This window comes from Erpetoichthys calabaricus, chromosome 14 (genome assembly GCF_900747795.2).
Source record: "Erpetoichthys calabaricus chromosome 14, fErpCal1.3, whole genome shotgun sequence".
NCBI classification, from domain to species: domain Eukaryota; kingdom Metazoa; phylum Chordata; class Cladistia; order Polypteriformes; family Polypteridae; genus Erpetoichthys; species Erpetoichthys calabaricus.
The window spans coordinates 46,214,045-46,241,177 of NC_041407.2; the positions used below are offsets into that span (position 1 = coordinate 46,214,045).

General features: G+C 39.6%; 1 protein-coding gene across 1 annotated transcript in view; it reads left to right on the top strand.

Moving 5' to 3' along the window:
* tinagl1 (tubulointerstitial nephritis antigen-like 1) overlaps positions 1-27,133 on the top strand; it is a 113,193-nt gene that overhangs the window by 77,129 nt on the left and 8,931 nt on the right. Inside the window, exons 8-10 of the mRNA XM_028819067.2 lie at positions 5,971-6,160; positions 7,884-7,929; positions 20,224-20,347. Coding sequence (XP_028674900.1) covers positions 5,971-6,160; positions 7,884-7,929; positions 20,224-20,347 — 360 coding nt within the window. The remainder of the gene's footprint in view (positions 1-5,970; positions 6,161-7,883; positions 7,930-20,223; positions 20,348-27,133) is intronic.

Sequence of the window (27,133 nt, forward strand, 5' to 3'; positions counted from 1 at the left end):
CTGAGGCTCGACTATCCGACGGACCCTCCTCTCCAGGACCCCTGAATAGACTTTTCCAGGGAGGCTGAGGAGTGTGATCCCTCTGTAGTTGGAACACACCCTCCGATCCCCCTTCTTAAAGAGGGGGACCACCACCCCAGTTTGCCAATCCAAAGGCACTGTCCCTGATGTCCATGCGATGTTGCAGAGGCGTGTCAGCCAAGACAGTCCTACAACATCCAGAGATTTGAGGAACTCCGGGTGTATCTCATCCACCCCCGGGGCCCTGCCACCAAGGAGTTTTTTGACCACCTCGGTGACCTCAGTCCCAGAGATGGGGGAGCCCACCTCTGAGTCCCCAGGCTCTGCTTCCTCATTGGAAGTCATGTTAATGGGATTGAGGAGGTCTTCGAAGTACTCCCCCCACCGACCCACAACGTCCCGAGTCGAGGTCAGCAGCGCACCATCCCCACCATATACAGTGTTGACACTGCACTGCTTCCCCTTCCTGAGACACCGGATGGTGGACCAGAATCTCCTCGAAGCCGTCCGAAAGTCGTTCTCCATGGCGTCCCTGAACTCCTCCCATGCCCGAGTTTTTGCCTCAGCAACCACCAAAGCCGCATTCCGCTTGGCCTGCCGGTACGGAACATGGCCCATTCGGACTCAATGTCCCCCACCTCCCTTGGTGGGAAGTTCTCGGTGGTCGCCGTTCCGCCGGAAGAAGGGAGTTGAAGCTACTTCTGACAGGGGGCTCTGCCAGACGTTCCCAGCAGAACCTCACAACACGTTTGGGCCTACCACGCCTGACCGGCATCCTCCCCCACCATCGAGGCCAACTCACCACCAGGTGGTGATCAGTTGACAGCTCCGCCCCTCTCTTCACCTGAGTGTCCAAGACATGTGGCCGCAAGTCCGACGACACGACCACAAAGTCGATCATCGAACTGAGGCCTAGGGTGTCCTGGTGCCAAGTGCACATATGAACACCCCTATGCTTGAACATGGTGTTCGTTATGGACAATCCGTGACGAGCACAGAAGTCCAATAACAAAACACCGCTCGGGTTCAGATCGGGGGGGCCATTCCTCCCAATCATGCCCTTCCAGGTCTCACTGTCATTGCCCACGTGAGCATTGAAGTCTCCCAGCAGAACGAGGGCGTCCCCAGAAGGTATGCCCTCTAGCACACCCTCCAGGGACTCCAAAAAGGATGGGTACTCCGAACTGCTGTTCGGTGCATACGCACAAACAACAGTTAGGACCCGTCCCCCCACCCGAAGGTGAAGGGAGGCTACCCTCTCGTCCACCGGGGTAAACCCCAATGTACAGGCTCCAAGTTGGGGGGCAATAAGTATACCCACACCTGCTCGGTGCCTCTCACCGGGGGCAACTCCAGAGTGGTACAGAGTCCAGCCCCTCTCAAGGAGATTGGTTCCAGAGTCCAAGCTGTGCGTCGAGGTGAGTCCGACTATATCTAGCCGGAACCTCTCAACTTCGCGCACTAGCTCAGGCTCCTTCCCCTTCAGAGAGGTGACATTCCACGTCCCAAGAGCCAGCTTCTGTAGCCGAGGATCGGACCGCCAAGGTCCCCGCCTTCGGCCACCACCCAACTCACACCGCACCCGACCTCCTTGGCCCCTCCCATAGGTGGTGAGCCCATGGGAGGGGGGACCCACGTTGCCTCTTCGGGCTGTGCCCGGCCGAGCCCCATGGGTGCAGGCCCGGCCACCAGGCGCTCGCCATCGAGCCCCACCTCCAGGCCTGGCTCCAGAGTGGGGCCCCGGTGACCCGCGTCCGGGCAAGGGAAAACGCCGTCCAAAATTGTTTTTCTTCATAGGAGGTTTGTTTAACCGCTCTTTGTCTCATCCCTCACCTAGGACCAGTTTGCCTTGGGTGGCCCTACCAGTGGCATAAAGCCCCAGACAACAGAGCTCCTAGGATCATTGGGACACGCAAACCCCTCCACCACGATAAGGTGGCGGTTAAAGGAGGGGAGAGTTCTTTCCTTTATCTTTTTTTTTAAATGAACTACCAGCTTTCTGCCTGGCTTCTCTTTTTCACTTAAATGCCCGGCAACCTGTAAACAGAAAGGTTTGGAATCACTTGGAGGTCTCTGCTACAGGCACTTTTGAGTTTGTCCTTCTATTCATTAATTGTTTTTAGTAGCCATCTGAGAAAAGAGAAGAACACAATTTGAAGAATTTGGGATTCCTCTCCGGTTTCCACAGAGTTTTGCCTAAGCTCCCATCTTGTACATCACAAGCAAGAGGAGAGATCTGTGACAATACGTTGTATATTTAAATGCACATTGTGATACATAGACTAGGAGCAAGTTAAACTGTTAATTTTCACATTCATATGTAAGGGCTGCTGTCCACAAGGACCCTGTTATGAATTGTACATTCAAAGCAATGGCAAGTATCAAAATGCCTCTTTGGGTGACTCAAGGAAATGTGGAATCAGGGCTGTTAAAGTGTGCTGTCCATTCAACATCACCATAAACACCCTGGAGACTGCTGATGTTTATGATTGTTTTTGTGAATTGCTATGGACTCACACCATAAGGCATCTCAGGTTGAATATCTGAGCTGTGGTGAACATCCAGTGGTGACCTACGAAGCTGTATTCTCTGGCTCAGATAGAGTACTCCATCCATCAGCTGTGCAGAATTCGTCTCTTAACATACTGTGATTGGTACACATCCCTGGTGGTGTCAGCTGCTCATTCTCTTTCTGTGTCAGCCCCCATCTTTTTCTGTGAAGCATTGCCACTACATTTTGGAGTAAAAGACAGATTCATAACCAAAAAGTAAAGTTGTCTTCGTTTGTTTTCTTTAATTTGAAAATGCTCCAACACTCAGTTGAGAGAAACATACATGCCACAACTTTATAAAGAAAAATCACGATGACAAGGGTGTCACATGATCTCCATGTTATTTAACTGGCAACGGGCAGAATAAAAATAAAATGGCGGCCGGAATAAAAATAAAATTAGTAAACTATTTAAAAGAAACGTTCAAAAATAAAACATATTGAATAGGGGATTCATCACTGCTAATATGTAAAATGTTAAAAACTGCTTGGAAAATACATTCAAACTAATAGTGCCATAAATATATAAAGAACAGTGAGTAAAAGTTAATGCCATGGTTGCAACAGAAGGCCAAAGACTGCATGAAAAACATTTTAACTAGTACTACTGGCCATTTCATACGCAGGACAGCCTTGCTGGATTGAAGACTTTCATATTTCTTCTATGTAGGTAATAAGTCAGGTGGACACAATCTATTCTTTAAAAATAAGTTATTAATAAAGTAGAAGACGTTTACAATGGAAGCAGGTAAATAAATTCACTTTTCTTTCTATAGCACCTTCCTATGATGTACACTATTTGTAAGACAGTTGCATCATGCATGTCTAGACATCCTTATTTTGCATTTTAAAAATGTCAGTGGTAGTTAGGGCTAAAACGTAGAGAGCTAAAGCACAATTTTTGAGATTATGCACATGCATAGGTGAATTGACTTTTCCTGAGGTGCCACATAGTAAGGCAGCAACTGAAGTGGCAGGTCTGTGTTGTACAGTTTATCGCCCTGGCCTTGTTGCTACAATGCTTGTCTGGTGAAGAGACAAAAAATATTTTTTGAATTAACAAATTATTTGAAAGCCGGAATTCCCACTTACGGATACTTTGGACATATTACATGAATAAAAAGTGGGTCTGTATGGTCTCAAAAACTTTCCTTTTTTCCCCAATTGGCCCCTTATTTGCTTAGCCAGGTGAGCACCACACTTTAATGTGTAATGAAACAATGCTGTACATCTAGATAAAAAAATTATAGTTCAAAACAAAATTAACCTGCAAGGATTTATTCAGCTTACAATTTTTATGAAGGATGTGAACACAACAGATAAATACTTAAAATATAAATTGTGTTTTAAGACATTGGTGATCAGTCTTATGGCTGGAAGGCTACCATTTGATTTCTTTGTTTTGGTGTGTCATGTGATTTCTAACCCACTTAATTCAGACCATTGTCTGGTTTGGGGGAGTTTGGAAGTCTGGAACGTATTCCAACTAGCATTGGGCACAAGGCAGGAACAAACACCTAGACTGGGTGCTGGTCCACCGTAGGACATGCACCCACACATTTCTCACTGTGTGCAGTGTTTTATTTGTAAATTGTCAAATTTCCACCTGGGGACAAATAAAGTTCTGTCTAATTATGATCTATAGGCTGCATTTTATTTCTCTTCTAAGAAGGCCATTTCTGCATTTTTGCACTGAAGAACCTTGTATCCAGCAGCAGGCAAATGCTCCTTCAAAAGAGGTTGGTTAGAGATTGCAGCCATTACAAACCCAACAATATACATAAAGATATATCTTATATCTTTCCCTAGCGGTACAGCAGTGATTCTAAACGAAGTAAAGGATTAGTAACACTAAAGAAAGATTATACTTTAGCTTTTGTTTATTACTGGTTTAACACTCACAATAAAATAATAGTCGAAGGAGAGCAATACCTGGCCAAAGCAGATGCAGTCGGAGTTTCCTGCGCTTGACCAACTTCGAGTCAGAGTGTGGGAAAGCATTTTGGTGGTCCTAGGCATTGGCAGGAGCAATGTCTTCTTTCTGTCCATAGGTGTGCTTTCTAGGTTCCATGTTGTCTATTTTTTATACCTTGTCTTTGAACATGCAACCTCCAAATATGGGTACAATGTGTTTGCTAGCAAGCATGATTAGGAAATTGCACACGGTTACTGTAGAGGTTGCATGCTTGGGAAACCTTGAAATTACTGTCAACTCTGACAACCCCAACCAAACATAGCACATTAGCACTTCAACACTGTAACACTTGATTCATTTCATCTTTGTCACATTCACCATTTCAAATGGATTCCCATTGGAAACAAAATAATGTGTATGAATAACCCTTACAGATCACAGTGGCACACTTACAACCTTTGCCTATAAGCCTTTTTTGTTTTTTCAGCAGTTTATATTCCCCAGTGTTGTCATTTCTCAGGGAACTGGCTGACAGGTCAGGAATATCTCAGCAAAGCTTTACACCATCAAGTCATTAGCCATCTGATGAGGCACTAAATTCAGTTTTCGTTTTTTGGGTGTAATTACACAAAACATTACAGGTTTCTGCTGACAAAAAAAGGCTATATATAGCAGTATCAGGTGTTCCTATTGTAACTGGGTCAATTTACTATATTCATTTTGCAATAAAGGCACCTAGCTAGAATGAAGCTGCTTTTGTTAACTGAGAGCAGTGACATTCCATCAACGCACAAGTCATCCATTATGCCAAGATGGGACTGACAAACGTTATGAGTCAATGACCTGGGTCAACCTATGATTCATTTATTTTGAGGCAAAGTACCTTTGGAAGACAAAATACTGAAGGTGCTCAATGTGATGGCTGGCTTGTTGATAAGATAACTGGCTGAACCCTCAGTTTTTTATATGACCTGTAATATCCATTGTAACAGCAATCATGTTTGGAGAGCATTTCATCTGTTTTAGATGATGTGTATGGCCAGAGTGAAGACGGGTTTCTAAAAGTGATTAAATCCAGTGCAGTTCAAGAGAATACTGTGTGAGCACAAGCACAATGGTAAAGGATTTATGTAATGAGCTGAAATGCAAGCTAATAAAGCAAACATATGTTTAATATGGTTTGTAATTCCAGGCACTTGGTATATACACGTATACTCTACTTGCTGAAAGCAACTCTGATTCACATGGTTATTATTTTATTGGATGCTGTTATTATAGTAATTATAAGCTTGCCTGGACACATGAAAAGTACCACTGTCCAGGAGGCTTCCCTAGTATAAACGTTTTTCTTTCAGAAGTTGTTGGTACACGTTTTTTTTCCCTGATGTGCACATTCTGACATTTTTAGGATGCTTCTAGTAGCTCCTTGAATTGACTCACTGTAGACTCACTTTGTGTTGCTGTTCAATTTTCTCCTTGACAGGATTGTGACAGAAGAGTGTTACCCATTCACTGGCCTACACACAGCTGCGGGCTCTCATGGCAATCGCTGTATGGTGCAAACCGGCTCTGTAGGCCGGGGGAAGAGACAAGCCATCACTCACTGCCCTAATGCACAGTCTTCATCTAACGAGATCTACAAGACCACTCCTCCCTACAGGCTCTCATCAAATGTAAGCAAACATTAGCTTTCAGTGAGGTGGGCTAGTTGAAAAGTTACATATTGAGGTGTAGCAATGGATATGTCACTCTTTTAATGCATGTTGTCATTAAAATACAAATGAGATATTAGTTATGATACTTTTAAAATGATAAGAAAATCTTTCCTTGATATTATATGACAAGAGATACAAATGGAGTTACAACAAATAGAGATTTCATCATAAAAACTGGTAACATTATTTATACTTTGGGGGGGTGTTGTTTTGGAAATAACAGCTTGCTTCCTTGTCAGCCAAATTCAAAAAGTGAATTGCAAACACTGCTTCTAACCTCAACAGAGGTGTATATTTGGAAGGAAGTACCTCCCAAATACCACTATAAATGCCCTCTTGTCGTCTTCATTTTCTGTTTTGCAACCCTGGGTTTTTCTTCTTATCACCGAACGTTCATTCTAAATGATCTTTTTGACTCTATTGAAGTTGGATGGATGAGACTATATTAATTCCCATTCTCTAGGCACATTCAGCCAACTCCCAGAATGACTTCAAGGTAGGAGGTAGGCCTTCTTTCACTTAAGGTGTGCCTGATCTTAGCTTTCTTTATGGCCCTCTGGAGATTTCTGCCTATCTTCATTAAGGAGCAATGTGGCACCTTTTCTTCCAGCTGTGTATTGCCTCCTAATGATCTAAAAGGCAAGGCCTAGTTTACTTCTAGTCTTTCCAGTGATTAAGCTTAAAAGAACAACCTGATCCTTCATCTTCCAACCTGGGACCATGCACTGTCCTGTATCAGATAGAGCTTACATTAGCCTCTTTTCAAGTCACCATATGAGACTACACCAATATTTACAGGGCTCAATTCCCTCTGATGGTGGTGTTATTTTTGCACTAGCTGTAGATTTGAGTTGCTGCTAACCATGTGTGCTTTCACTCTTACTGCAATACTCTGCTGGTCCAGATTTTCATCCTGTCCACCCTTTAAATACTGTAAGATATCAAATTATCTGAAGTTCACCAAGATATTTAAAAATAATACTTTTAATATTAATCAGATGATTTACATTTTGTGAGGTAAACAATAACAAGTAAAGATTTTAGCATCATTTCTGTTAAGGATCAATACACCACCATTGAAAGAGAATTTGTGAATAAAATAAGCAAATCTGGACAACATATTTTAACACTGCTTTCTTGAGAAACATGTTCCCCGGGGCACTGCACCATCTTTAGAAATACCTTTCACCACCTTCCATGAAATATAACCAAACCTGTAATTTACTCCCAATTTAACCTGCTACACATTAAACCACAGCAAGAAACAATGTCATTAAAAATCCTTTATTTATTAGAATTCTGTCACTGGATGTATAGCAAGCTGTTATTAATGCTGAGATGGATTCATTTTGAAAGCCATGGAAAGCTGGAAATATCTGCAAATATTCCTATCTTTAAATGTTTGGCAGAAGAGGTCATGGCTCTCTTTGACCTCCGAAATTTTACAATGACATGTCATTTCTTGTGGGTTTAAGAAAGAAAGAACTTTGCTCTAACTCCCCTGAAGCTACTGCTCCCTGAGTATACTATGCAGCAGTCAAAATTGCACCCATGGATGAGGTTTGCCCGGTCCACTACATCTGAAATGAGCTCTGTCCTTACTGAAAATTCACCTCCTAAGCATTACTTGGAATGTCCTGTTCAGAACATATTCTCATTTTGGATTTTTTTCTTTTCTCAGGAAAAGGAGATAATGAAGGAGATCATGAAGAATGGGCCTGTACAAGGTAATCAAACATATTCTAGCATGTTAACATTCTCTGCTACAATCCACATTGGCATTCAGTTTCAATTTTTATTTCACAGAAATATAAAATTAAATTTAATAAACTTCATGCCTTGTTCAGAATGAAATTTTAATAGAAAGATGCTATCTTCAAAGAAATTAAAGTGAAAACTTTTGCTCACCTGCTTACCATTCTTTGTCCCAGTTTGACTTTTAAAGTCATATTAGTTATTCTGCCTGATTAAGATAATAGATGAAAAAGGGGTTATGATTAATGTGTACTCTAGACAAGGTAGCACCATTGTGAAAACTTGCAAAAAAACTGTAACAACCCAATAGATAGTTTTCCCCATTAATTTTAAATTCTAAGCAGTCTGACAGATTTCTTTACAGAAATACAAAGTCAACAATCCAGCCCTTTTCTGAACTCCATCCATGAGCAAATATTTGGACTGTGAGCAGAAAGTGGACTTGAAAGTGAAAATCGACATGAAGACAAGGAAAAACATTCAAATTCCACATATAGTAACCCAAGCCAGTGAATGAAATCAGAATGCTGTGCTCACCCCTGTTAAATGATATGATAAAGCTTGTTCTATCAATGTATAACCTGCCTCGTATGTAGAAACCACTCTGTTCTCTGACTTAAGTATGGATTTCTGAATTACAAAGGACAGGTGTTCATCGTTTTTAAGTAATCCTTTTGCTTTTTTCTTTCCTGTGTTCCTTCATGCCTTCTTTCAGATCTCCTCTAGACCTTTCACATCATGGCTTATCTACCGAAATCACCTACAGAATGTCTCGCTGTGATAGGTGGCATTTCTAGAAAAATGGCAAATACATGTCTTTCCTTAGCAATCTAAGAGAAATGCCTTTCTTTTCAAAGTTCCTTATCTGCTCACAAGTTGCAAAGCCATCAGTCTTATTGAAACACACAGTAAAAGGTCCTATTGCATGGGGTCTTGTAAAAGCACAACTGAATGAACAACACCTTGTACTAGCGTTGAAAAGGGCAGACATGACATTTTCCTGTGGATTATTTTAAAAAGATTTTTATTATCATATACAAGAACAAAGGAAGTATTATTGTAGCCCAGCCCCACCTTGATAGCTTGCATTATGTGCTATCCGTCCAACACAGTCAAAACTCTGGCCCCAAGATTTATTTATAGTTATAGCAAGTGCTGAAACTATGCAAGATAAATGGTAATCTACTTTCTGAAGTATCACCAGTATCTAAATAAATATATGGAAGGAATACGACTTCTCCCGGATGATCATCAGTCATGATTTTGCCGGCAATTGAATATTTTACAATTTGTAAGCATGTGCCATTACATAGGCTTTATTTGTCAACTGCTAACACACAAATGAACTACTACTGTTCTAAGCAGAGTGGATGTATATAAGGTATTTTGTTTTTCGTGTGCGCGTTAAATTGGTTGTATTGACATGATAGTATCTTTGTTGTATTCTCCTAGTGAAGACAAACAAAAATGATATATCGATGTATATGGTTTGAAGAAAAATGAGCATTGCATGTAGACATCACATGAAAACTTTGCACGATTTTGCTGATCTTTTTATATATACATATAGATATAAGATGACATACTCGTGCTACAAAAAGAATGCAGTGCCACCAAATCCTGGGCTTGTGACAAAAGGCACACTTTTCCACTGACCTTGTGACCTACCCATTACTTGAAGGAATCTACAGGTGAATCTGTCATTTAAGCTGCCACTTTCAGCTGTGATCCTTCACCCTTCCTTTCTCTGGCAATTTCAGTAATTAAAGGACTGTCATTCCTCAGAAGGCAACATGTTTCAGGGACAATGTTTGGACAAATGAAAATTTTGGCTCCTAAAAGAAAAAAAGCATTATAACCCAAACCTGAAATTATTATCTCTCTTTATCCACTGATTTGTTTATTCTTTTACTGCATTCTCAGTGCAAAAATGCCTGAATTACACACAAACAAATTTATATTCATCCATGGTTTATTGTTGCCTATTTGTTCTTGTTATGATCTCAGGTAACAGGAGCCTTTACTATTAAATTAAGCTCTAGTTGGATTACTAACCTATCATAGTGCACATTCCTTCTGTCACTTACTTACTAGTCAGACACAGCAAGAATGTAAATTACCTGAATTAAATTCCTAGTATAACTCTTATGACTGTAAATATTAATCAAATTATCTATTTTACCACTGGGAGATTATCTACTTCCTCACATGTGAAGACCTCAGAAATATGTGAGTTTAGAGCATCTGCTATTTCACTCCTTTACTATTCCTGATGCATTTCACCTCATCCTTGTCTGGTTTTTTACTGCTAAAATACGGAAGTCATCTTTCACCTTATCTGTTATATTCCTCTCTAACTGTCTTTAAGCTTCCCTAATATCCTTCTTAATGGTTGCCTCATGTTCTCAAATGCACAACGATTCACACTGGAGTCTTATACACCTTATACAGCTGTTTTTTCCATTGCAGCTTCATTTTCAACTCTTTATTAATCCACAACAGAGTTTTTGAAAATTGTATTACTAATTCCAATTTTGGGTATGTACCTGTCCTGGATTACAAATAAAACATTTTTAAACCTGTTCCACTGCTCCTTGACTGTCTCCACACTTAAAGGCTTATCCCAGTCTATCCTTCCTAGACTCTGCCATATCTTCTCAAAATGTGCCCTACCAAAGTTAAATTTAACAGTTTTAGTCTTTGTATCCGCACTCTTCAAAAACACTGGCAATTGTATTATATTATGGCCACTTAACCCTTGTGGTTTAATCAGCTCTACACTCTCAATTCTATCCTGATTATTATAAAATACTAAATCCAGACAGGCTTCACCTTCATCTTCACACTGTATTAAAAAACAGTCACTGATTACTTCTAAAAACTACTGCTCTTATGCTCTGCTATTTGTAAGGTTATCCCAGTAAATACTTGGGTAGTTAATATCCCCCTGTAAACTTGCTTTTTTAATAGTACTAAAAAGATGTGCATTGAAATTATTGTCTGCAGTTGTTCAGGGGCAACTGGGTGACAGACAACTTGGTGAAGGGACAACTCGGTGAAGAACAATTCGGCAAAAGCACAACTTGGCTAAAGACAGCTCGGCGACATCCTTTACCAGTTAGGTAATAGTTAGGTTCAAAGAGATTTTTTAATGATATTTAAATGACAACGTAGGGCACCAGAAAATCCACAGAATCACCTGCTTTATAAGAGTCTCAATACGTTGAGAGTAAAGATATTCCTTAAGCCGTACTCGCAGATTACCTTTTGTATGCTAAATATTGTTATCATACGATTACAATCAATACAATTTATATAAAGGATTAGCAATTTTGGTCGGTGGGTTGGCACCCTGCCCGGGATTGGTTCCCTGTCTTGTGCCCTGTGTTGGCTGGGATTGGCTCCAGCAGACCCCCGTGACCCTGTGTTCGGATTCAGCGGGTTGGAAACTGGATGGATGGATGGTTGCAGAAGATAATGTAAGATAGAGTTTGTTCCATCTGCAGAACAAAGTTCGTTCGTCAATTATATCAATTTATTTTCAACATTTTAAATCACTTTGTCATTTAAATATAATTAAAAAATCTCTGAACCTATCTATTACCTAACTGGTAAGGTACGAGTTGTATTTCGCCAAGTTGTTTCTTCACTGAATTGTCTTTCACTGACATGTCTTTTCGCCGGGTTGTTTTTCGCCGAGTTGTCCTTTCACTGAGTTGACTGTCGCCCAGTTGCCACCGAGCCATCTGTAGTCTGTAACACACTCCTAAAATAAAGCCTCCTTCCCTAATGCTTTCCAGGCAAAGCCATATGTCCTCACTAAGATAGGGCTCATTGTCCAACTGAAGAGGACTTGCATTTAAATTCTGTTTGACATGAACAGCAACCGCACCACCTTTTCTGTTGTCTATAATTCCTAAAAATGTGTATACCTCTGTGTTATACTCATCCTAATCTTTGTTGTTTAGCCAGGTTTCTGTTATTGCTATAATATCATAATTATGCTCTGATATGTACAACTCCAACTCACTTGTTTTATTTTTGAAATTTCTAACATTTAGGTTAGCTATTTGTAATGTATTACTCATTTTAGTTTTGCATTTAACACTAGAATTATCAGAGTCTACGAAAAAACTCGTAGATCCGGCCCACCTTAAAACCATTCTCACCTCTCCTTTGTCTTCTAAATGTGCCGATTAAGACGAGCAGCAAGCAGCCGGATATTCCATTCCCCACCACCGCAGAACGTTCACTAAGTTTTCCCACCTCATGCCTTGTTTGATTATCTGGGAGTGACTGAAGTGATGGAGTTTTAGAGTGGAAATAATAGATCGCTATTTGGAACACACGCATCTCATGTGTGTTCCGTTTCTACAGTAATCTGTGTAAACACATTTTTAAAACAGAAACGTTTTTCATATTTTAGTAGTAAATGACAAAATGTAGGCATAAACTATATAATGTATGAAGCCTGAAGTCCAAAGATCAAGTAAACACTTTCACAAAAAATTCAAGGAATAAACAACAGCTTCATTGGCATAGTGGTAAGATTTGCTGACTTGTAATCAAAAGTCCCTGGTTTGATCCCCACTCACTTTGCCATTTTCAGTAGTGAGCTGCTCCTTTTGTTAATATTATACAGTACACACATACATTTGGTTTGTGACTGTAACACACGGTGTGCATTTATAGGACTTGTAAAAGTTACCGTTTTTTTAACTTTTATTCTCTCTAAATCACAATCACGATATATACTATCACAACCCCCCCCACCCAGGGATCTGACGCTGTTACTTTTCATATGAAATGGAATAACTGGAGATGTGAGTGGTGTTTTGAGACAATGGAACTGGACATTCTCTCATCTGGAGGGATAAAAGCTGACACACAAACGCTGGCGAATCTGCCTTCTTCGTATCTCACCGTCACTTGATTTTTTTTTATTCAGTTTTATTGAGTGTTCCTGCTCATGCTGAATTAGTGTGCACCTTATGGTGTATGATGTCAAAAAAAAAAAAAAACCACAGACATAGGCATATAAGATATTTGGAATTATTCGTTTTATGACCTGTATAGTACATTTCGGAAAACTTTGTGGCACGGATGCAACATTATTCATATTATTCATATTCATTTGCATAACATCTTGCGGTTTGTAATCAGTGACTGCGTGTTTTTTTTCCCGATCTTGCTAGTCCCCACATGTTGCTGTATGCTGTTTCTTTTGTACTCCAGGACATGCAGAGGATAGAATAATACAGAGCAGTAAGTTCAGCGCTATATGCAATCATCAAATTCAAATGTTAACTGTTAACACACACACTCAAGGATCGTCTTTCCTACATTTACAACATGTATACCTGTTACAATGTACACACTTCTCTCTATGCTGTGGTTCCTACTACACACCTGAAAGAAAGAGACAATATATGTGCAAATATCATCGCAGTAATGCAATATTATTTGAAAACGAACAGCGTCAGATCGGGTGTGGATTTATGCTGGCGCTATTACTGAAAGAAAAAAAAGATCAACATGTGCGTTGATCCTGCAGCACTGAATAAGTTCACGCGCTCTAACAGCCCCCCCATCTGACTCTAAGAAACAGCTCAAGTACAGATGCAAACCAAGTGTGATCAAGAGTCCCCGGTTCAATCCCCACTCACTCCTATATTTGCTGTTTTCAGTAGTAAGCTGCTCTTTTTGTTAATATTATACAGTACACACATACACTTGATTTGCGTCTGTACTTGCGCTGTTACTTAGAGTCAGATCGGGAGTGGGGGGGGGGGGTGTTAGAGCATGTGAGCTTATTCAGTGCAGCAGGATCAACGCACATGTTGATCTTTTTTTTTTTTCAGTACATGTGCCTTCCCTGTTTATTTATATATCTAGTGACTTTTATGCCTGTCTGTCTCTCTATTACGCAGTGTTCTGTCTGATTGTGTGTTATGGATCTTAAAAATAACTGTTATAAGGACACTTGTTCATGTTAATTGCAGTCTCAATTGTTAAAAAATATTTTAAAAGGAGCATCCCACATGAAAATATAACAATCTCATTAACTGACAGTGCATACCAATTTATAAATTTTACAGTGCATCCGGAAAGTATTCACAGCGCATCACTTTTTCCACATTTTGTTATGTTACAGCCTTATTCCAAAATGGATTAAATTCATTTTTTTCCTCAGAATTCTACACACAACACCCCATAATGACAACGTGAAAAACGTTTACTTGAGGTTTTTGCAAATTTATTAAAAATAAAAAAAACTGAGAAATCACATGTACATAAGTATTCACAGCCTTTGCTCAATACTTTGTCGATGCACCTTTGGCAGCAATTACAGCCTCAAGTCTTTTTGAATATGATGCCACAAGCTTGGCACACCTATCCTTGGCCAGTTTCGCCCATTCCTCTTTGCAGCACCTCTCAAGCTCCATCAGGTTGGATGGGAAGCGTCAGTGCACAGCCATTTTAAGATCTCTCCAGAGATGTTCAATCGGATTCATGTCTGGGCTCTGGCTGGGCCACTCAAGGACATTAACAGAGTTGTCCTGAAGCCACTCCTTTGATATCTTGGCTGTGTGCTTAGGGTCGTTGTCCTGCTGAAAGATGAACCGTCGCCCCAGTCTGAGGTCAAGAGCGCTCTGGAGCAGGTTTTCATCCAGGATGTCTCTGTACATTGCTGCAGTCATCTTTCCCTTTATCCTGACTAGTCTCCCAATCCCTGCTGCTGAAAAACATCCCCACAGCATGATGCTGCCACCACCATGCTTCACTGTAGGGATGGTATTGGCCTGGTGATGAGCGGTGCCTGGTTTCCTCCAAACATGATGCCTGGCATTCACACCAAAGAGTTCAATATTTGTTTCATCAGACCAGAGAATTTTTTTTCTCATGGTCTGAGAGTCCTTCAGGTGCCTTTTGGCAAACTCCAGGCGGGCTGCCATGTGCCTTTTACTAAGGAGTGTCTTCCGTCTGGCCACTCTACCATACAGGCCTGATGGTGGATTGCTGCAGAGATGATTGTCCTTCTGGAAGGTTCTCCTCTCTCCACAGAGGACCGCTGGAACTCTGACAGAGTGACCATCGGGTTCTTGGTCACCTCCCTGACTAAGGCCCTTCTCCCCCAATCGCTCAGTTTAGATGGCCGGCCAGCTCTAGGAAGAGTCCTGGTGGTTTCAAACTTCTTACACTTACGGATGATGGAGGCCACTGTGCTCATTGGAACCTTCAAAGCAGCAGAAATTTTTCTGGAACCTTCTCCAGATTTCCGCCTCGAGACAATCTTGTCTCGTAGGTCTACAGACAATTCCTTTGACTTCATGCTTGGTTTGTGCTCTGACATGAACTGTCAACTGTGGGACCTTATATACAGTAATCCCTCGGCTATATCGCGCTTCGACTTTTGCGGCTTCACTCTATCGCGGATTTTATATGTAAGCATATTTAAATATATATCGCGGATTTTTTGCTGGTTCGCAGATTTCTGCAGACAATGGGTCTTTTAATTTCTGGTGCATGCTTCCTCAGTTGGTTTGCCCAGTTGATTTCTGAGAAGCTACCCAACCAGAGCGCGTATTACATATTAAATAAAACTCCTCAAATATATTGTGAGCACGGGAGCTGTTCGCACCCCTAGAGGATACGGCCGCTCCTCAAAAAACGCTGAAAGATTACCTTCACATTGCTCTCTTCCTTGCTGGGCTTACATATGGCTGCTTTGTCAAGCGATATGCTTCCTGCACTGTGCTTCGCATATTTAAAAGATCAAACAGCACGTATTGATTTTTGATTGTTTGCTTTTCTCTCTCTTGCTCTGACATTCTCTGCTCCTGACGGAGGGGGTGTGAGCAACGGGGCTGTTCGCACACTGGCCTAGAGGATACGGACGTTCCTCTGAAAAATGCTGAAAGACTTCCTCTACATTGTACATCCTTGCAGCTGCTTTGTCCGGCGGTGCTTCGCATACTTAAAAGCCAAACAGCCCTATTGATTTTTGATTGTTTGCTTTTTTCTCTCTCTCTCTCTGACATTATCTGCTCCTGATGAGCACTCCTTTGAAGAGGAAGAAATGTTTGCATTCTTTTAATTGTGAGATGGAACTGTCATCTCTGTCTTGTCATGGAGCACAGTTTAAACTTTTGAAAAAGAGACAAATGTTTGTTTGCAGTGTTTGAATAAAGTTCCTGTCTCTCTACAACCTCCTGTGTTTCTGTGCAAATCTGTGGCCCAAGCATGACAATATAAAAATAACCATATAAACTACTCGTGGGGAGTAGGGATTACTGTAGACAGGTGTGTGCCTTTCCAAATCATGTCCAATCAACTGAATTTACCACAGGTGGACTCCAATTAAGCTGCAGAAACATCTCAAGGATGATCAGGGGAAACAGGATGCACATGAGCTCAATTTTGAGCTTCATAGCAAAGGCTGTGAATACTTATGTACATGTGCTTTCTCAATTTTTTTATTTTTAATAAATTTGCAAAAACCTCAAGTAAACTTTTTTCATGTTGTCATTATGGGGTGTTGTGTGTAGAATTCTGAGGAAAAAAATGAATTTAATCCATTTTGGAATAAGGCTGTAACATAACAAAATGTGGAAAAAATGATGCGCTGTGAATACTTTCCGGATGCACTGTATGTCCGTTTGAGGTTAAAAAGAAAAAAAAAAAAAAGAACTCTTTATCCTCAACGGGGAATCAAACTCAGGTTTCTGATGGACAGTAAGCCTGCTGTGCTCTGAGACAGCAAAACGTACCGCTACGCCACAGAAGCTGTTGTATTGTTCTTGAACCTTTTGTTAAAGTGTTTATTTGATGTTTGGACTTCACATTCCAAATAACGATCTATTATTTCCACTCTAAAACTCCACTTCACTCCCAGATAATCAATCAAGGCATGCGCTGGGAGATGCTCGTGCACGTTCTAAATTGGTGGGGAATAGCCAGCTGCTTGCAGCTTGTTTTTATTGGCACATTTAGAGAACAAAGGACGCTGGTGGAGAGGTGTGAATGGATTTAAGGTGGGCCGAATCTACGAGTTTTTTCGTAAACTCTGGTAATTCTAGTGTTAAATGTTGGGTTAGAATTTACATTACTATGCATTTTTATTTTTACACTATTTTTTGTTCCTTCATGTACAGTTCTAAGCCTGGCTTGTCCATAGCTCCCTGCTAATCCCCCCATACCCTAACTTAAAGAATCCTTGATTAACCTACATATACACCGCCCCAACACATTGGTGCCTCTCTAGTTCAGATGTAACCTGTCGTGGCAGAACAAATCCCATCTGTTCCAAAAGGAGTCCCAATGCCTCATAAAACTTTACTTTCCTATCCTGCACCAAGATTTGAGCCTCATGTTAAGCCTTCTAATCTACTCAGTCTTACCTGGATTGGAGTGTAGCATAGGCAGAACTTCAGAGAGGACTACCTTGTCAGTTCTGCTCCTCGGCCTGGCACATAACTGTTTAAATTTGGATCACAGAACTATATGTATGTATGTCATTTGTTCCAACATGGACAATGACCACTGGGATCCATCCCTGCTCTAGACCTGGAGACCTTCCAGGGAGGTCTCCCACCTGTGTACCAAGAAGGCTCCCTTACTCCCTTTCTCTGGAGCAAACCTGTGCATCAATCCCGCTAATGGCTGAGTCCCCAACTATCACTACCTCTCTCTTTCTGGGAACTGGTTCTGAGGTGACCACTGGGGCTCCTCATGCCTGCCTACCACCACAGAATCTTCAGCAACACCATCCAGCTCTGCAAGATCTTATTGAGCCCTTTCTAATTTATATTAGGGTCTACAAACAGTTTCAGAAACAACCCAGATGGGATAGCGCAGGTGGTTTCAGAAATCAATGGAAGCAAAACACAAACAGAGTTACTCTGGCTATGCTTCATTCCTTATACAAATGGAAAAGTGATTTTAGAACAAGAACAAATGCATTCAGTCAGGAACAAACTGAACAACACAAACTGGGAGTGTTTATAAATTAATTATCCATCCATCTCCTCAGTCTGATTTTTATATTATATTATTGTGAAAAACTAGAACTGATCCTACAGGCACTAGTCCAATATATGGCATACTTACACATACATTCACTCTCACTCATATACTAAAGGTGTATGGGTTAGTTTATAAACTAAAACTCACACATATTGGGTCACCTAACCTAACTTGCATATGAGTCAATCAATCACAGATCACATCTGTGCACACTCATTCTTACTTATTTAAGGATCACCAGTCAAGCATAAGTGCACAAGACATCGGTCTGTTTGCAAGAGCCCACTCATGTACACTCTCTTACTGAGTTAATTTAGACTTATCAACTAACCTGATGTATTGAACATCTGAAAAAGTATACACCTCATGGAAATTGTTGACTGTTTCAACATACTTAAACAAGTAAATATTAGATCTTCATGAAAACAGTGCCTACAGATAAAGGTGATATACTCAAACTAATGACACATAAAATGTACATGGTGTATTCATTCTCATCATCTCAATTAACAAAAGTACAGATTTGTCAATTGGAAGTATACCCCTACATTTACTTTCTCTTAATAGCCATAAAATTAGAGTCAGGTGTTCCAGATTAGGTGCCAATGATTACAACCTCCTTCAGGAGCAAAGGTGGGTAGTAATGAGTTACATTTACTCCATTACATTTACTTGAGTAACTTTTTAAAAAAATTGTACTTCTAAGAGTAGCTTTACTGCACCATATTTTTTACTTTTACTTGAGTACATTTGTGAAGAAGAAACTCTACTCTTACTCCACTACATTGGGCAACACTCGAATCATTACTTTTTTTCCATTAGATACGCTATATTTTTGCCAGAGAGAAGCCACCAGTGGATCTACTGCATGACTGTTTCACCAATCTGACGTAGCAGTAATAATCACAAGACTCCGTTTCACCAATCAGACGTAGCAACAATAATTACACGGCTCCGTTTCACAAATAAGACATAGCCATGCAGTTCGCCATAAAAGCGAATCCGAAAAGATCGCGGTCATGCTATAAGCACCTGCCATTGATGGGTGATACAAGGAACATTATAAATGCGCAGGGCACAGTATTACTTGGCCACTAACCTGGGCATGACCCTGCCTGACTGCTGTGTCTGTGTATAGGAGAGTGGCAGATCCTGCTACAATACATAACCACACTATTCCTGTTTCAAGCTGAATAAAGATGGTGTCGCTAAAGTAATGAGACTCAGCTTCGTGTTTTGGGGTGCAAGACTGGGACTCACACGTCACAGCACACACATGTGGTCACAATGCTGTAGTAAACAGCATGTGGATGCCAATGAACAATCTCCGATACTATAGCTCTTCCTTTTTAAATGTGTCTTGTCATTTGCAGATAATTTGCTTTGTACTCTCTGGCTGTATTGGAGTTATACAAGCTCTGGTATGTGCCTCAGATGTAGCTTTGTGCACAGAGTCTCAGCCCCCCACATTAAAATGTTACTATACACTGAAATGCTTCATTTAAAGCTACTCATATGCAATTGTAATTCTACATGTGAGTAGGTATGCAAGTTGTACTTTGGGGGCAACCTAAGGAATTCTCTATAGACACTTTCTGAAACAAAGCAATTTTCCACTGTACATGATGCCTAAGATGAGATACTACTTTATTCTTTTTCTGATATTTCCCCATACCTGTTAATTCAAATAAATTAATATGGATAAATAAACAAATTGGATCATTTTAATTTTGGCCTTTATATCTATTATGCTTGTGCTAGATACTAAGAATACATTCTGTTATGGTTGTATATGATTGTGAACAATCTGGTTTTGTCTTATTTTTAATTTATGCAGCTTTTCTATGCATGGTATATCCTTATATTTACAATTACATATATTAAACATTTTGCTTTATTTCAGATGGGTTTTTTTTTGTTCATTAAGGAATGTATGTCTATGTATTTATTTATATGAAATGCTCTGTTCTTCATGTTAGCTAGGATCAGCGCTTTACTGTTAGTTCTCAATTCAAAAGAAAACCCTCACAGTTTAGCCTTTCCATGGCTTCACATCATCTACATTATCTTACATAAGTCTTATCTAGCCATGCTTATTTTTTCACCATGTATAACCAGTTGTGTTGGCAAACCAGACTTTAATAGTAAAAAAAAAATGTTTATTATTGACAATATTCTTTGAACATTCAGTAGATCTTGCTGTCCTCTGTTTTACAAAATTCTCTTTCTCATTTTTACAGCTATCATGGAGGTCCATGAGGATTTCTTTATTTACAAAAGTGGGATCTATCGACACGTTCCACTGAATGAGAACAAACCACCACAATACAAGAAGCATGGAACTCACTCAGTGAGAATCATTGGGTAAGAGGAGCTGTCATTCAATTAGGCAGACTTAACTGTGTATGATTTTTCATTTCACAGTACAAAGCTCTTTACATTAAGTGAGCAATTATCATACTGTATAAAGAAGACTATAATCTTGAGTTAGAAGAGCAAGTGGAGAGAAAGCAGGAATCAGCTGCCATTCTTTGTATCATGATTGACTAAAAAACTAGATTGATTGGCAAGTCTAGGTTTGTCTCTGCATCTGGATGTTTGCATGGGTGAGCCCTTCAATAGACTGCTGTCCCGTCCAGGGATGTTTCTCTCCTTATGCCAAATGCTGCCAGAATAGGCTCTGCCACGCGCAGCACTGAGCTGGATTAAGGTAGTTTCTGAGTGTTATAGTAAATAATCTTACACACAAATACCTTAACTATGGAATCATGCACATCAGTGCCTTTCTATGGAAAATGCCATGAACATGGGAGCAATGAATCTCGTCTGTCAGTAAAATTTTAAGAAAATGAAAAGGAATGTGCCTCAGTGGAAGCATAACACAAGGTGTTTCCTGACATCCACAATGTCTGTCAACATTTGGAGGATATGTTCAGATTGAGAGTAAAGCAGTTGCTATTCCTTCATACATGTGTGGATTTTCTTTAAATATTCATGTTTTTCTTCCCAGCCCCAAAATATATATACTATGTTAATTGGTGTCTCTATGCTGGCTTGGTACAAGCATGGGTGGATGTGTATGAGGGGATGAATATGCTCTGCTTCTCAATGGAGTGAACATACCATCGTGAGTTGACTTTGGCATTATTCCCAATGTCCAGACCAAATGTTCCTCATGAACCTGCAATAAACAATATGGGTGCTGGCAGTGGCTAAAAAAATGGGAAGTTTCCAATGAGGGGTACAAATGAATAAGCAATTGATAGCCAACTTGGGATAATATAACAGAATTCCTCTTCAGCAGACACATTTCTAGACAAATTCAGAACAAAAATGTTTTTTTCTCTTATGCAAGTATCGCAAGTCTTATGTTAGACAGAATTCCTATGGTATGCTTTAAAATTTCAGTACCATATCCTTCCAGTCTTATACATGACCTAAGGCATTTAACTAGGGAATAAGCCACCTACTTACTACCTGGCACTGATTCACTGTGTAACCCTGAGATAATCTCTCAGCCTGCCCGTGCCCTTGTTGTCAAAAATATTTGTAAACAATTCTTCCAAAGCTGTGTTATTATAAAATGAATTGAGCTGGTTTTGCCATACATAGTGTACAGATGTTTTTTCATTGTCCCCACTCTCACCTAAGCATATACAAACACTTGCAGGCAGATGGACAGTAAAATACAGCATTACAAACTATAAAAAATATGCCTCTATCCCCAGATGTTGCTTCACTCTTCGGTTACCTTTCTTGGCTATTGCAGGATGAGCAAAGAAGAAATCCATACAGTGGTCATGTATCAAGTTAAAAACATCTGGCGTAACACCTGCCATAGCAGACATCCTCCCTCCCACCTAACACACCACATCTGCAAGATAGCAGTTTCACACATTATCTTGCCTTAGGCCTAAATTGAGCCTCATAGTCCTTTTGCTTCCTTCCATGCTCAAAAACTTTAGTCATTCTACAATTATCACACCTTTGAACAAGCTTAAGCAGATAACCGCCTCTGTGTGGTGCAACAACTCTAATTCTGAATGATAATTTGTATTAAAAGTAAGCCATTATAGATTATTGGTGAGTGAACTCCCCAGAGATCCACTGATTAAGAAAGCACACCTCCTTTACCAGAATACATGAAAATATTTTAAGCTTACTGTCTAATGAGTGATTCCATCTGGTTGTAAATTGAAGGCTTTGGGACATGAAAACAACTTTCAGTATACTGGTAGAGGAGCATGCCTTAGCACACCATTAAAATCAAATGGTGGTAATGAATGTTAACCTATGGGAGAAACTAACAGGAATGTGAGGAAAGTCAATTCTTCTGTGATTTAACCCACTTAATCCAGTTCAGTTCTATAAAGGTACCACCTCTGAAAAGAGTGCCAGTCCACCTCGGTAACCACAATTGGACAGTTCTGAGCTTCTTTTAAGCCTCTCAAATGAATATCTATGGAATGCTGAAAGAAAACTGGAATTCCCATTATTTTTTAACCCCCATTGGCCATGAAATATAAGCAAAGGTCTTCCTTCTTTGTAGAAAGCACAAAGCAGCCATTTTATCCAAAGAAGAAATCCTCTCTCACTTTATTTACCTTCTCCTTTCTTTATATTAAAGTTTATTAAGATAAGTAAATATACATGCAAAGAAAAAAGCTGCAAAAATATTATAAAGATGTCATTAGTTAACAGACTGGATGTTTTAACAAATTAAAGAGTTTTGTAGCCTTTAACTTATGAGATGTTATATATACACTAAAAACAAAAACAAATGGATTAAATAAAGAGATTACATATTAAGTTAACTACAGTAAGTGCACATTTACTGTACCAAGTCCAATGAAATTCTTATGTGCATGTATGTTTAGAACAGATGACAATAATACAATACCAACAAAAGTAACACAAAAAGCTATAAATAACATGCAGTATATAATGTGTATTTACAATATCATTTTGTGCTAGAACCATTAAGTGCTAGAGCAACTGAGACTCTTTGCAAAGAGATGATTGTTAGACATTGCAACAAAAGCACATAAGGCTTCAGCATCTTTATGTTGTATGCTTTTAAGGAATGAGTAGTGTATTGAAAGACAGCTATTTTTCCAAATGCATGATCTACTGTATTAATCATGAGGTTTATAAATTTAAGTCCACTTATGTCCATCATATCATTACACCATGGTTGACCCTTGCCCTAAGTGACTGTCAGCATGATGGCTGTTCATCTTTCTCTGCATTCACTTAACCCACTCAAAACAGGCTTGGTAACAGCGAGTGAGAGGGTGTGAGGGAGTGTACCTTACCATGGACTATATCTTTATTCAAGGTTGCTCCTTGCATTCAATGCTGTAAGGATGGGCTTCAGCCCCCTTGGCCTAGAAATGAATGAAGCATGGTTTGATAATGAATGAATGAATTAAATAAATCATTACTGAGATATGTCCTGACTGAAGCAGTGGAATGACAGGCATTAGGTCTGAACAGGGCAATAGTTCATCATTGGACACACCACTGAACACGCGAATACAGGCACAATTAATAATGTCAATTTCAAGTCCAAGTTTGCTGTGACGTACACAGAGTACAATTAAATTCTTAGATGCATCAAGGATCAATATACAATATGTCACCACTCTCTCACCAGCATTATTAGTCAGTAAGCTGAACATGTTAGTCAGTGAAGTAACTTGCACTCTCCACACTGACAGGTATGATGCCACAATGATGAGCACTGAGCTTTTCTACACGAGGTCTGTTCATGCTTGATGATACTGTATAACTGAAGTTAAACTAGCCATCACTACTGAGTTGAGGCTTTCTTCTACTTGTTCCTAGAATGCGTGAGAATCCTTTTGAAACCTGTCAGATGTCAGGATTCATAAATGATCATATTTTAATAACCATAGGATGGGAAAAACGAAATGCTCCTGTTTGCAAGTTGACCCTGCTAGAAGGGCTATTGTTTGGTCTGCTGACTGCTGTCTGTCTGCAAGAATGACATGGCAGTCTTCCAGGGAATATTCTGGTCCTATTATTATTTTTTTCTTTTATATTCTCTTCATGGAAATACTAGCCAGTAGTTTGCAAATTATTATGGGAAGCAAAGGAAGCTGGCTTTCCTAATCCTGTCAGGGAAATGACTGTAGAATTTTCGAAGGAAGTAATGCTGGCCAGAGATATAAAAGATTCTTTTTTTGAGCAACATATTGTTTTTGGAACTGGCAAGACAACGTCCTCAAGAAGTACAGTTTTCTTTGAAAGAAGATTAAGGTTAAAATCATGCAGTTTTCAAAATAAACAAAACTGGAATAAAATACTGTTGCAGCGACACTCTTTGGAATTTGAACAAAATTATTCCAGAGCACAAAATTTACAAAAGTGTAGGTTTTTATTCCAAAACACAATATACTGTAATATCAGATTGGAAGGGCACATTTTCAGAAGAATTAAAAATAAAAAGGGAAGAAAATACCCTAGTGGGGCTATTGAGAATATGTGTTCTCTAAAAGTGAATTTAGCTTTTGTCTTGCCCAGTACAAGCTCTAGTTCTTTCAGTGTTTAGTAATCCTGTTTGTTCATCTCTACATCACAGCACATTCTGTCAGTTACAAACTTTTGAGCCCCTGTCACACCTTTCAACATTATTCAAGACTCTTAACATAGTTGCTTTTGCTCCTCTAAACTGTAGCATTCTCTCGATAATGTATTGTAACTCAGGTAAAGTGGCCACAAGTAGTTAAGACATTGAATAATAAACCCCCCATCCATTTAATGAACCTGCTTTTTTAAATTGCAGGGTCACAGGTAGCCAGAGACGTAGCCAGAGATTATCCCAAAAGAATTACATCCAGTGTAGGAGCTAGCAATAGACGGAGCAGCAGCTGTCCATCACCAGGCACACTCCTACACAAGCACCCATGCACTCTAAGGCCAGTTCAGAGTAAATGGACAAGCAGAGGAAGTGTCATCAAACTAACAGTCACTGGAGTAACCAGGTAAAGAAAAAGTTTGGTATTTTTCAAGTCGAAGGTATTTCTTCACAAACATGGTATATATGCATTTGCCACGCAACATTGTGTTCTAAAGTTAATCATTTTCTATAAATAGCCAGTTCTGGTGTTTTATAATAGAACCTTTGGGGCACAGGGTGCCACTGGAAAATATAAGCCTAAAAACTTACCAAATAAATCTTCTTTGAAGTAGCAGATGGATAGATAGATAGATAGATAGATAGATAGATAGATAGATAGATAGATAGATAGATAGATAGATAGATAGATAGATAGATAGATAGATAGATAGATAGATACTTTAATTGATCACAATGTAATTTTGTTTTTCGAAATGCCACAACCCCTGAAAGTGAAACGCTTTTTTATGAATGAAGACAAGCACTGATGTAGTCCACACAGGTGGTCTTCTTTTAAAAAATGTTAATCTCATAATATTGGTGTTTTACGTTTGAATATGGCATGTACTGTATAAGCTATTTTACAATATGTGTGTAATCTCACAGATTAATGCTCGACAACTTTCTTAGCTTGAAAAATTGATATTTTCATAACGTTTTTGGACTTTTGTTTTCTGAGCGTTCTGAGCACAATAGGCTTCATTATAAAATACCAGGAGTGGCTATGATTTTTTTTACATTTATAGAAAATGCTTAACTTTAGAACATAATTTCAGATGGCAAATGCATTAATATAATGTTTGTGAAGAAATACGTTTGACTTGATAAACACTGAACCTACCCTTTAACATAACCTACAAATCTTTGGGACTTGGGAAGGAGACCAGAGTTTTTGAAGGAAAATGCACATATAGAGAAAAAGAAGACTACACACAAATGGGTTGTGATTCAAATCTAGTTTCCTGGACCTTTGAGTTAGATGCACTAATCACTGTGCCACCATGTGCATAATATTGATACAGAAAAATCAAGGTGCTAAGGAATATTTACCAGATAAGTTAAATCAAAATAATTTTGTTAGGTTTTAATTTGCATTATTATTGTTTCATGTTACAAATCAAATTTTTTCCCCATGATATTTTCACTCCAGCTACAGTATGTCACCTTGTAGGAATGAAACTATTCATGATTGGTATCTAGGCCTGATTATTTAGCCATTTTGATCTAATGACTAAGGAGTATATCTTTGAAACAGAAGGCAGTTTCACTTCCCATCAAAGGTTTACTCGATAAGACTCAGTAAATACATCAGCATGCCAGGGCTCTGATTTCATCCAACCATTTTCTGCAATTGCTCATTCCAGTTCAAGGTCACAGAGAGCTGCAGCTTATCCCAACATCATCAAGCTCAAAGCAGAAACCAGTTCTGTAAGAATTACCATCTTATTACTGGGAACGCTTATACTACAAATAAAGATCTAATTTAGAGTTGCAAATAATATTAACTTTAATGTTCTCAGGATGTAAACAGGAGTGTCTGGGTGCTGGCCGATTCTGGCCATTTGATCTTTTTAAAGTGATTAACTTAATCAATATTCAAAAGAGAGATAACCATCACTTTTCCCAAACAACCCCTTTAATGTAAATTTCACATTTCATTTGGTTGTATATGTTAATAATTTATCCATCCATCCATTTTCCAACCCGCTGAATCCGAACACAGGGTCACGGGGGTCTGCTGGAGCCAATCCCAGCCAACACAGGGCACAAGGCAGGAACCAATCCCGGGCAGGGTGCCAACCCACCACAGTGTTAATAATTTATCCAGAATACATTTTCATCTGCATTAAAATGCATCTCCAGTGTCCGTTTTCATTTATCTGTGTAGCCCAGCACCCCACGGTTAGTAGTACCCTGCAGTTTGAATGGAAATTGGCTGCTCGAAATGACCCATCAAGAAAAAGAGAAAAGAAGTTAAATTGCCACCTTGCCATAAAGAACTTTAGTGTTTTAGCATGATTCCAAAGATGTAACAATTCATGAAGGAGATGGTAGCTTGCCTTCACACACATTACTGCTGCCACTGCAGTCACTTTTTAAAGCTGCACAGGTGTCAGGGATGGCCACCCTTTCATGGCTTACCTGACTTCTGCCACCACTCTACACAATTCTTTTTTCATTTCCACTAGCATGACTGATGTATATGAATAGAAGACACATTTGCATTC